Raw genomic sequence first — 11,849 nt, 5'->3', positions numbered from 1 at the left:
CTCACCTCAGCCTCCCAAAGCAGGCTGAGCCACCGAGCCTGGCTATGGCTTATATTTTCATATTGGAAAAATCACAATGAAATGGGGTTTCTTAGGGCAGAGATCTGAGACTCCTTCACCAGAGGCTCGGGGCTTATAGGCTTTCCTGGGCACTAACTTGACTGGCAGGCAGGGAGGGGTCTCTGGACAGTGCCCAGGCCCAGCCTGTCCTCAGCTAGTACAGCTTTTCTTTTTTGAAACAAGGTTTACCTGTGAATTTATCAGTAGAATTTATTGAACAAAGGGCTGTACAACGTGAAGTTTGAGTCCACTGTCCTTTGAGGCTGTTTTGTATTTTTTAGGCAAAACTATAATCCCTCTGTCTTCCTAAAAGCAGAGCATATGTAAGTGGCACAGGTGGGAAGGGCAGGGAGGGTGCCTCCCACGCTCGAACCCAAGTCCTGGTGTGGAAGGAGGTGAGGTGGCATCGGGGTGGGCAGGCGCCTGACTTCTCCCTGTCTGTCCCTCTCTTGTGGCAGGTGTCGGCAACATTTGCGGCCAGTTTAGTCACCAGTCCTGCAATTGGAGCATACCTGGGCCGTGTGTATGGGGACAGCCTGGTGGTGGTCCTAGCTACAGCCATAGCGTTGCTGGATATTTGCTTTATCCTTGTGGCTGTGCCAGAGTCATTGCCTGAGAAGATGCGGCCGGCATCATGGGGAGCGCCCATCTCCTGGGAGCAGGCGGATCCCTTTGCAGTAAGATGAGGCTTTTTCCTTCTCCTTGGTAGAACAATGAACTCAGGATTCCGTGCAGCATGCATATTTTGTTGTGGCTGTTTCTTTGGGGAAAGCATTTTAAAGGGTTTTTTTAAAACTTTTAAAAATACTTTCTGGAATAGTCTGGATAGGATGAGATGAACTGGAAAGTCAGCCTGCTGTCCGTGGGCACCGCCAGAAGAGCCTGCGTGTGAAGGGCAGCTCAGTGCGGGCAATGGGAAGCTTCACCTCAGTCTGCTTCTTGTTCTAGTCCTTAAAGAAAGTGGGCCAGGATTCCATAGTGCTCCTCATCTGCATCACGGTGTTCCTCTCTTACCTGCCCGAGGCCGGCCAGTACTCCAGCTTCTTTCTATACCTCAGGCAGGTAAGATGCTCTTCCACTGAGGTGGGCTTTCCTTGCATTGCCACAGTGAACATATCGAATCTTGAAGGAACTCCAACATGGACACCTTTAAAAATGAACATCTTATGGTCTCTTGGCCTCCCCCTCCTGCCCAGTGTGGCTGGTGTTCCTTGTGCCTGTCTATGGGGTCTTAGAGGTGTTAAGATGTACTGCTTAGGCCAGAGACCCCTTTTTCTCCATCACCAGGTGGTCTGAGTTTACTTGTGCTTATAGAGGTGATGGGATGACTTAGCTGATTCACCACTCCGGCAAAACAAAACCTTGTGGTTTGGAGCATAGAGAAGTGGAGCCACCAGCCAACACGAGAGCAGGGACTCGCTGAGCAGACAGGGACCAGGCCTTCCCCAGCACCTGTCAGGAGCACTGTGCGCCGCCATAGTTATTCATGAAGTGATTCTGAGAACTTGGTAGTGCTCCAATTTAGTCTGTTGCAAGTAACGGACCTACTGCATGGAAGTGGATGTTTTTATCCACCTCAGCCTTCCAAATAGCTGATAGTGTTTTTAGTATGTTAGGACGTGTCCCATTTCCTCTGAAGAATTCTTCATCTATAAATGAGTTACACTAGGCCAGGCGCGGTGGCTCATGCCTATAATCCCAGCACTTTGGGAGGCCAAGGTGAGACGATTTCCTGAGCCCACAGGTTCGAGACTAGCCTGGGCCAACTTGGCAAGACCTCATCTCTACAATAAATCAAAAAATTAGCTGGGCATGGTGGCACACACCTGTAGTTCCAGCTACTTGGAAGGCTGATGCGGAAGGATCACCTGAACCCAGCAGGTTGAGGCTTTGATGGCCAGGAGCGTGCTACTGCACTCCAACCTGGCTGACAGAATGACACTCCAGCTCAAAATAAAATAAATGAGTTACATTTATTTAATGTGAATGTGCCAGTAGCTGCATTAGCGTGTTGTTTGTTGTGCATTTTTATTCATTAATGTTACCTTTTCTGGATACCTTCTAGATCATGAAATTCTCACCAGAAAGTGTTGCCGCCTTTATAGCAGTCCTTGGCATCCTCTCCATCATTGCACAGGTGAGTTTCTTTTTATAAGAGGGTGTCACAGAGTGACACACCACAGAGTGGGGGTGCCTTGGTGTGGTTACCAGCGTCGGGGGTCTGAGGTTTGTAGGTTCAGAGACTCAATACTGTTAGTGTAGCTAGTATTGATCAGATTTCTGGGACTGACAATATTAATCAATATATGATATATGAACCCAAATGCCTGTGTATTGCTGTACACTAGCATGTGTGAAGCTGAAGTATTCTATTTATTCACGCATTGAGTAGTATTTACTGAACGCCTGCCGTGTGTCAGGCACTGGGGCTAGTGGTGACGTCACTGAATCCCTGCGGGCGTGGAGTCTGCAGCCTGGTGGGGGAGACATGTTCCAGGTTCATCTGTGTGAACACCGCAGGGGTAGTGAGCCCTCAAGAGAGAGGTGGGGAGTACAGGGAGGGACGGGGGGCCAGGGGATGTCGGGTATGGCTGGGGAGGCCTCGCTGATCCAAGGTTACACTTGAGCTGAGACCCAAAGGCGTGAGGGCACATCTGGAGGAAGAGCTCTCTGCACAGTGGGTGCAGAAGTGAAGCCAAGGTAGCGTCAGCAGGGGCAGGTGACCAGCAGAGTGCCAGTGGAAAGGGCACGTGGAAGAGAGCCGGGGCAGCGAGAGGCCAGGTCCCGTGTAGCTCTGGGGCTCATTGTGAGACTAGAGGACAAGAGGGGCCACGGGGGGGTTCTTAATTGGGGAGTGGAAGGAGATAGGGCCACAGGAGCAGTGCAGAAGTGTGTCTTGGAAGACTAGTTTGCCAACAGCGGCAGTTTGATGAGTAGGATGTGAATATATATACTCAACACAGGACTTGGGATTTTCTTGGGAGATATTTCATCCTGCCTTCCAGACTGTCTTTGTTCCACTGCAGAAACGGTCTTTTTCTCCAGGGACTTTAATTCTCCCACGGTCCTCCCTCCTGTGAAGAAGCCCTGACCTGTCTTGCTCCGTGGCTTTGCTTTTTGTAGACTCTGAGGGTGGGCTGCAATACAGCACTTTGCCCCACCTTACATCCAGTCTACTCAATTGCAACTTGGTTTTATTCCATTTGTCTCCTTCTGTAACCCAGACTGGAGTGTGTAATCATAACTCACTGCAGCCTCAAATTCCTGGGTTCAGACAATCCTGCCTTGCCCTCCCAAGTAGCGAGGACTATAGGTGTATGCCACCATGCCTGCCTGTACGTTCTTTTCATTGGACTCTTGGATGGTTTGGTCTCTTGGGTAGGATTCCTTCTACAGATCTCATTTGTGAATTTTTGGTGGGTTTAGTGATCAGTTTCCAACTGAAATCCCATAGCATGCCTCTCCTATCCCCCCTCCCCCACAGCACAGAGTTATGAGTATCACTTCGGTTTATCTTGATCTGGCAAAAACATTTGAATGTTATTTAAATGTTCATTCTTAGCCATCAGGAAAAACTGCTCTTCAACTTTGGAGGAAAATACTTCTGGTGGGGGGGCCCTTCTGAAGAAATCGCACACCAGAAAATGCATAGATAGGGAAGAGCAGAGCTGGATGAGGTGTCAAAGGCTACTTCGACCGTGCAGTTCTGGACGAGCCCAGCACAAGGAGGTTCTTCATGTGTTATGAGTAGATGTGCTGAATGTTTTTTAAGGTATAGATGAAGAGAACAGGCTGGCACTTGCTGTGTGGACAGAGAGACCTTGGCTGTGAGTTCCTGAGCTCTGTGTTCCAGTCTGACTGTGGGGGCTGCAGCCGAGGGAGGCAGCGCTCTCTCGGGCGCTCCTCTGCTTGGCGAGGCCCCTGGCACAACAGCCCCGTGGGCAGCATCTCCAGGGCGTGCCCAGGAGTGTGGCTGGACTTGAGCTGGAGAGACCCCAGAGGCACGAGACTGAAAGGAGCAGGCAGCGGGCGTGGCCATAGCAGTGGCAAGGGCCTGGGTTCTGCAGGCTCTGGGCCTGGAGGAGCCCGGTTCCTGGTGAGAAGTCATGGTGAGGACAGCGGCAAGCGGCTGGCCCGAAGCCCATGTGGAGGGGCGTGCACTCTCATGTGAGCTTGGATGGGATGTGTGAGTTGCCACATGATGGGGGTAGGAGCTGCCAGTGTGGACTGTGTGTGGCCCAGGCCGGAGACAGTGGCCTCCTCCGTACACAAGAGCACTCAGCAGAGAAGGGCTTGTTCCGCTGGCATCTCTTTCCTGCCGTGTCCAGGTCTCTGTGTGTGGCCCCATCCCAGCCTTGTCGACTGAGCAACTGCTCATTCCCTGCCTCTGGGCCCCTCCCTAGCTGGCCCATTTGTACTGCAGGGTGGAGCTCACCTGCTGACTTCCAATCCTCTTTGCCTGGCTGTTTGTGGGCCCAGGGGACCTCTGTGTAGGTCACAAGGTCAGGGTCGAGTCACCCTCCCATCCTGCACCCCTAAGCTGGCAGAGAGGCTGCTGCTCTTTTCTGTAGTGAGTTTTTGAGGCTGGGAAGCTGTCTGTGGAGCTGTGGGTGTCAGCTCCTCCCAAGGGGTGGGACCTGCTGAGCCAGACAGGCCTCTTCAGGCTGCCTGGTGGCCTTTCTCCTTGAGTGGCCGTAGGCCCATTCCTTCCCAGGCATTAGCATGCACCCACCAGAGACATGCTGTCGTGAGGAGCTGGGCCTCGCGCTCCACACGCTCCTCTCCCTCGTGCTCTCCTAGCCAGTCCTCAGTTGCTGGTGACGCCCACACTCACCCCAGGCCCATCCCTAGCTAGCTGGGCTGAATGAGGGACTGAGGTCACTGAAGTGCCTCAGCATTTGGGTCACGTTTGTGATCTGTGCTTGAGACACGTTGGCCTCCTTGGACAGCGCTCCTGAGAGGCATGCCCCAGGACAGCTGCCAGTCCTGCCCTGCTGAGCTGGGGCCTGCCAGTCAGCTGCTGCACTGCCCTGACCCGTGGCTGGAGTGGCAGGTCTTTCATCACAGGTGAAATCTGGTTTTTAGCAACGCTTCTTCCTCTTGGGTTGCATTTAGCAGTAAATGAGAACACATGTCTTGCTTTATGATAAACGGGCTCCACCTGGGGGTGTTCTAGAAGTAGCTGCCGAAAGGTTACCACCTTTGCATGATGGCTCCCCTTCCTCCTAGGCACCTGCATGCCTCAGAGCTTGGGCCAACTCAGTGCTGGTTCCGTAAGTCCTTGAAGCCCATTTCCAACTCTTCCATAGTAAAACCAAGAGACACTGGAACCCTGTAACTTCTACTTGTTTGATTACTTTTATAATATTGGCCAGTGACCCACCCACAAGCCATGGGATGCATGTGATTTCCTACCTTAGCAGTAAGTAACAGGCTCATGTAGGTACTATTTGACTGGGGACAAAACAAATGGAAAACATTTCCTGATGAGACTGGAAAACACCAACTTCTGAGTATAAGGGCTTAGCTGATTTGAAGCTTCGTGGCTGATCACTGGCTGTGGGTGAGCTCTCAGGGGCTGTGATTGCAGAAGTAAATGCTTCCACAAGAGTGCCATGCCTGAGGGATCAGCCCTCCACCCCTGTGGTTTAAGGGAAAGTGTCAGAGAAGGGTGAGTCAGAATTGCTCAAAAATCCTTGAAAGAGCCTTCCTTTGCTTTTCATTGCATGTGTGTGAATAAATTTGATAGAACTCTTAAATGACTGTCTCGATTTAGGGAATCATAAACGTATACACATTCAGGGCAGTTGTTGGAAATTCTCCAAAAGGCAGGAAAGTGGGTACAGTCCTTTTATGTTATAGATTGGAAGACATTAGAGATGCTTTATTTTGATTAACCATCTTGCTTTTTCTTTTTTCAGACCATAGTCTTGAGTTTACTTATGAGGTCAATTGGAAATAAGAACACTATTCTGCTGGGCCTGGGATTTCAGATCTTACAGCTAGCCTGGTACGGCTTCGGCTCAGAGCCTTGGTAGGTGCAACATGGTGATGTCCACGCTCCTCATTTGGTGTGATCTGCTTGTTTATCTGCTTCTCCACTGAGGCAGAGACTGTGGCCTGTCTCTTGCTATGCTTGTTCTTTCAAAATGTCATGTGGCTCTCCCCTTGTGTGCTTGTGTGTCATGCGATCTCCCCATGTGCATGTTTCTCCTGGAGTGGCTGCAGGGAGGAAAGGGCCCTTCATAGCCCAGGGGCCAGTGATGCTTCAAATGACATTGCAGAACTTCTGGCTCTAAGGAGCATTTCATGTAGATCTGTGTGTAATTAGAAAACGTGTAATTGCCGGGCTCGGTGGCTCAGCCTGTAATCCCGTGCCTTTGGGAGGCTGAGGTGAGTGGATTGCCTGAACCCGCGGGTTCGAGACCCGCCTGGGCAGCGAGACCTCATCTCTACAATAAATCAAAAATCAGCCGGGCATGGTAGCGCATGCCTGTAATTCTGGTTACTTGGAAGGCTGAGGCGGAAGGATCGCCGGAGCCCAGCAGGCCGAGGCTGTGGTAGCCGGGAGCGGCCATTGCACTCCAGTCTGGGCGACCGAGTGAGACTCCAACTCAAAAAAAAACAAAAGAAAACGCATAATTGTGTAGCAGCCAGGCTCTGAAAGGTAGCATTTGACCTCTTTTTGGTTTTTTGGTTAGAAAAAAGTTGTGTAATACCAGTGATTATTCCTGGACCCAAAAAACTTCCTGAAGGGTTCCTACGTAGAGATAATCTCCCAGGCATTGCTTAGAACCTCTGACCTGCCACTTTAACCTGACTCAAACAGTCCTCAGTTGAAACCTACCGAGAAAACCAGAAGGGAAGCAGACCCAGTGCCTGCTGGCTTCATGCTGTCCCAGCTGTTCTTGCCTGGCTGCCTCCTGCAGGGCTGAGTGGCAGAGATGCTGGTGTCAGGCTGCTCATGTAGACAGTCTGGTTGTGCTCAGGTGGGGTGGGGGGAGCCAGATGCCAGGGTTTACACTAGTGGTCAGACAGCTGGCCACCTCAGCTCTGGACCTGGGATGACACAGCACCGAGTGCGTGTTTTGAGGCCGGGCACGGTGGCTCACACCTGCAATCCCAGGACCTTAGGAGGCCAAGGTGGGAGAATTGCTTGGGCTCAGAAGTTCGAGACCAGCCTGGGCAACATAGTGAAACCTCATCTCTACAAAATAATCAAAAAATCAGCCGGGTGTGGTGACAGGCGCCTACAGTCAGTCCCAGCTACTTGGGAGGCTGAGGCTAATGGATCCCCTGAGCCCAGGAGGTCAAGGCTGTGGTGAGTGGTGGTCATGTCCCTGCACTTCAGCTCAGACAGCAGAGTAAGACCCGACTTGTTTTGGTGAACAATTTGTTCTCTGCCTAGCTTTTGCAGAGTTGCTCACAATTAAAATTATGTAAAGCATTTATTTTAAACGTCAAGCCAGGAGCATCCTAGTTACTTATTCTTGACACCTGAAGGGTTAGTTTGGGACATGATGTTTTTACACTGATGGCAAGTCACAGGAACCTTTTGGAAGGCCTGCTAGTGTCCATGTTGGGAAACGTTCACTGGCGTATTCCGCACGGTTCTCAACACATGCAGTAGCCACAGCCTGCTCATCTCCAGTTCGCGTTTTGATATCCCAATGCCATTGAACCCCGGCTCTTGGGCATGGCGGCTGGCTTTCTCAACAGGGTGGGGCTCTGCCCATTCCCCGGGAGGAGGGAGCGGGTCAGATACAGGAACGTGCCTGATCATAAAGACGAGCCTGGCATGCAAGTGTGGTGGGGAGGAGCCATGACCAATCTTGTTCTCTGCTCTGCTTGCAGGATGATGTGGGCCGCAGGGGCGGTGGCGGCCATGTCCAGCATCACCTTCCCTGCTGTCAGTGCGCTCGTGTCGCGAACTGCCGACGCCGACCAACAGGGTGAGCTGGTGGAGCCCGCAGGGGCTGCTCAGAAGCACAGAGCATCCCAGCCTTGCTTCCTCTGTCTGTCTCCCAAACACAGACACCCCGTGTCTTCAGGGTAGAGCGCTGTAGGACACTTGCGGTCTAAGTGGGAGCTCCTGGGTGGTCTCCTCAGGTGGTCATCCCCTCATCTCTCTTTGACTGTGTGGCCTTGTCCGTTTTGCCACAAAAGGTAGTGAGGAAGGTTGGCCACTTTACATTCACTGAAGTTATTGTTCGCTGCCTCTTGCCAGATAGTTGGCGCGTGTTATGCACCTTTTTAAAAAATCTTACGGTCTTAGCCAGGTGCGGTGGCACACACCGCAATCCCAGCTACGTGGGAGAGGGAGGCAGGAAGATGGCTGAAGCCTAGGAGCCAGCCTGGACAACAAGACCTTGTGTCTGATTTTCAGAAAATCCTGTGGTTTTAGTTACGTTTATTGTTTTATGCTTTTGTGGTGGAGACAATTTCTGGAACGCTGACAGTTGAGAATAATTCTTTGCAAAGGATATGTCTTATCTGCTGTAAAGAGAGTTTAGGGGTGTTGCAGAAGGGTGGCAGTGTCACCTCCTTGGCACGTGAGGAGGGAGGAGCTTGTGGCCAGTGTCACACTGGGAATTGGAGAGACATCCCAGAGAGTAATAGCAGGTTCCATGAAAGAGGGTAGTCTTTACCAAAAGGAGGAGCTGCCTGGGGCAGAGCTTGGGACATTCGTGCTTGCTTGTGAACTCACGACTGAGCATTTTTCAAGGCTGGAGTCAGGGAATGAAGGGCTCTGCCCACCTGCTTCTATGTTGTCCTAAATACAGGCCCTTGCAGGAGCAGCTTACCACGCTCTGGAGGCTGCTGGCTCTGGGTTCTAACAGCCCTGCTCTGAGTTGCTCATGGCTGATAAAAGCCTTGATTGCAGATCAAGTGATTTACCAAGTGATAACTTGCTTACCCGACGTAGGTGTTGTTCAAGGAATGATCACAGGAATCCGAGGACTGTGCAACGGTCTGGGACCAGCCCTCTATGGCTTCATTTTTTACATATTCCATGTGGAACTGAAAGAACTGCCCATGACAGGAACAGACTTGGGGACAAACACAAGCCCACAGCACCACTTTGAACAGGTACCTCACATTCCCAGTGTGTACGTCCTCATGAAACCAGCTGTGCATAACTACCCCCCCTTGAGAATGAAAAATTATTTCAGCTGTCTAGTTTGTCAAATTACACCTGATGGCAGATCTCCCTACACTGCTACTTGTCTTCCCTATGAGACCTCTGCTGTGGCTCTTCCCTGGGCTGAGCCCACCTTCCACAGAGAAGGCAGCTATGTGCTGGTGAAAGCTGTGCTTGCTGGCTGTGCTTTCCCCTGCCCCTCCACCACAGGAAATATTAATGCCAAATGACACTGATCCTTGTAGCCAGTACAAACAGCTCGGAAGCTTCCTGGCTTATTTAGCAGCGTGCTAACTCACTAAGGCTACTTTTAAATAAAGAATGAATGTTATGGGCTGCACACAAAACTGGCAATGTGAGTTTTTGTGAAGAATAAATGTAACTTGGGGCTCAAACAAAGATCTCTTTCGATGATAGCTTGTGTTTTTCTCACTTTGTCAAACAAGCCTTTGTGAAACGAAATGATCATTGATTCTTCTCTGTAGCAATACTGTACGCAGCTTGACTTTTGAGATCTGCCTATAAACATTTCCTTGTGGACCAGCAAATTAAGGAAAGGTCCATGAAATATGTTCAGATTTTGTGCCGAAAGTGACAGTATGTTTGTTTTTGCATGAGCTGTGTTGCCATGTGTTGCCAGTTGCTGTCCCCAGAATGCTATGTGGAAAGTGTGACTGTCCCTCAGCACCTGCCGGGAATTCACAGCAGTCAGCTACGAGATGGGATTTTTCTTGAGCACGAAGTGTGTCTGACACTCTCCTTCCTCCCCAGAACTCCATCATCCCTGGCCCCCCATTCCTGTTTGGAGCCTGCTCAGTGCTGCTGGCCCTGCTCGTTGCCTTGTTCATTCCAGAACACACCAACCTGAGCTTGAGGTCCAGTGGCTGGAGGAAGCACTGCGGCGGTCATAGCCACCCTCACAGCACACAGGCACCAGGAGAGGCCAAAGAACCTTTACTCCAGGACACCAATGTGTGAGGCCAGTCGGGACCACTCCGGGCTGGATGCACCTCAGCCTGTGTCCACAGTGGACATCAAGGTTGGCTTCATAAGAGCCGCTGCACGAGCTCTGCGGATGAGAAGGGACCGGACAGTTTTCCAAAGATGTTACAATTTCTTTTGCAGAGAAACCTTTTGTTTATTAGCACCAGTTTCTTGCCACTAAGCTGTTTGTTTTATTACACATCTTTTTATTAAAAGCTATGTCTGTAACTTGTTAGCTCTTAGTCATGTCTGCTCCCATTTCCTCAAGGTGTTGAGCTTTAACTCTCTTCGTGCTGACTCAGTGAGACAGAAGCGGGTGGTTTGGTTGTGGACTTGTTTAACATTGTAAAATCTTGAGTCGGATTTTAATATTGTAAAATCTTGGGTCAAATAATTCAAAGCCTTAACGCAGATGCACTAAAGTAAGAAATGGTAATGAATTGCTTGCTTTAAAAAAAAAACTCTTAAGAAAATTGTACTGAATCGGAATCATGTTTCCAGCTTGTTTGTTGTAATTTTATTTTAAACATTATTCACTACTGTTTTTGAAGTGAAGATGTCAGCCATTTAGAGTTTAAATCGGGTGTTGACAGCCTGTAAATCTAACTGCTGGCTCAAAGTTGTTCCCCAGCTACTTCTGATACCACTATTCTTTTGATGTTTGCATAATCATAAGAACCTCAACACTTGAACACATCACCTAACGATTACATAGTACAGCTGGTAGCCTTGAAACGTCAATGTGATCTCTACATGTAGATAAATATATATAGTGGCCTTTCAGGACTGTCACAGTAACACTTATTTACAGAGCTAATGTCTGTCCTACATTTTCAGGACCCTAGAGGAGAGCTTTATACAATTACTGATGTGAATTTCTCTAAAGTGTATATTTTTGTGTCCAGTTATATTATTTAAAAAAGTGTTACTTTGTAAAAATTGTACATAAAGTATTGTATAGTTTACACTGTTTTCATCTTGTGTGTGGTTATTGCTTAATGCTTTTTAAACTTGGAACACTCACTATGGTTAAATAAGGTCTTAAAAGAAATGTAAATATTCTGTTAATAAAATTAAATATTTTAATGATTTTTTTTAAAAAAAAGCCTTGATCTGTGAGTCCCTGTGGGCCTGTTTGGCCTTTGGTACCATAATCATTTTTATAGGAACAAATCAAAGGTAGTCCTTCTCTCTCTGAATCTATTTCTTCTCCCGCACTAAAAAATATGCTTGTAGGAAAATGAGGAAAGAAAGTATGCAAATTAACTGGAAATCAATCCTGTTTCTTTATATACTTTTACATGTCATACTCCAAAAATAATTTTAATGCTTTATTACCAAAGCTCAGTTTACAAAAATAACATTAAATGCAACATTTTATTAACACATGTACAATTTTACACTGTAAAACAATGTTAAGAGGTAGAACAAAGAACTGACACACTTGGAAGTCTGTTACATGTGTATTTAATACAAAACAAACTTGAGCAAGCTGATATCAGAATGCTCTTCCTCCACCTGTTGGAAGGTTCTCAGTTGTCTGTGTGTGCAAAGGATGATGCTGATGCCAATTAGGAAGGCAAGCGCAAGCCGGGCTCGGTGGCCCAGCCTGTAATCCCGCGCTTTGGGAGGCTGAGGTGAGTGGATGGCCTGAGCCCGCGGG

The 11,849-nt window shown here is 49.1% G+C and overlaps 1 protein-coding gene across 1 annotated transcript in view; it reads left to right on the top strand.

The window, feature by feature from the left end:
• Positions 1-11,283, top strand: part of MFSD14A (major facilitator superfamily domain containing 14A) — a 28,736-nt gene extending 17,453 nt beyond the window's left edge. The window contains exons 5-11 of the mRNA XM_008064713.2: positions 519-737; positions 1,009-1,122; positions 2,126-2,197; positions 5,982-6,094; positions 7,915-8,012; positions 8,987-9,150; positions 9,974-11,283. Coding sequence (XP_008062904.1) covers positions 519-737; positions 1,009-1,122; positions 2,126-2,197; positions 5,982-6,094; positions 7,915-8,012; positions 8,987-9,150; positions 9,974-10,180 — 987 coding nt within the window. The 3' untranslated portion in view covers positions 10,181-11,283. The remainder of the gene's footprint in view (positions 1-518; positions 738-1,008; positions 1,123-2,125; positions 2,198-5,981; positions 6,095-7,914; positions 8,013-8,986; positions 9,151-9,973) is intronic.
• Positions 11,284-11,849: the final 566 nt, after the last annotated feature.

This window comes from Carlito syrichta, unplaced genomic scaffold (genome assembly GCF_000164805.1).
Source record: "Carlito syrichta isolate Samal-C Ts95f unplaced genomic scaffold, Tarsius_syrichta-2.0.1 Scaffold307934, whole genome shotgun sequence".
NCBI classification, from domain to species: Eukaryota; Metazoa; Chordata; class Mammalia; order Primates; family Tarsiidae; genus Carlito; species Carlito syrichta.
The sequence above is the reverse complement of the archived record's forward strand: the minus strand, read 5'-3'. Positions and strand labels throughout refer to the sequence as shown.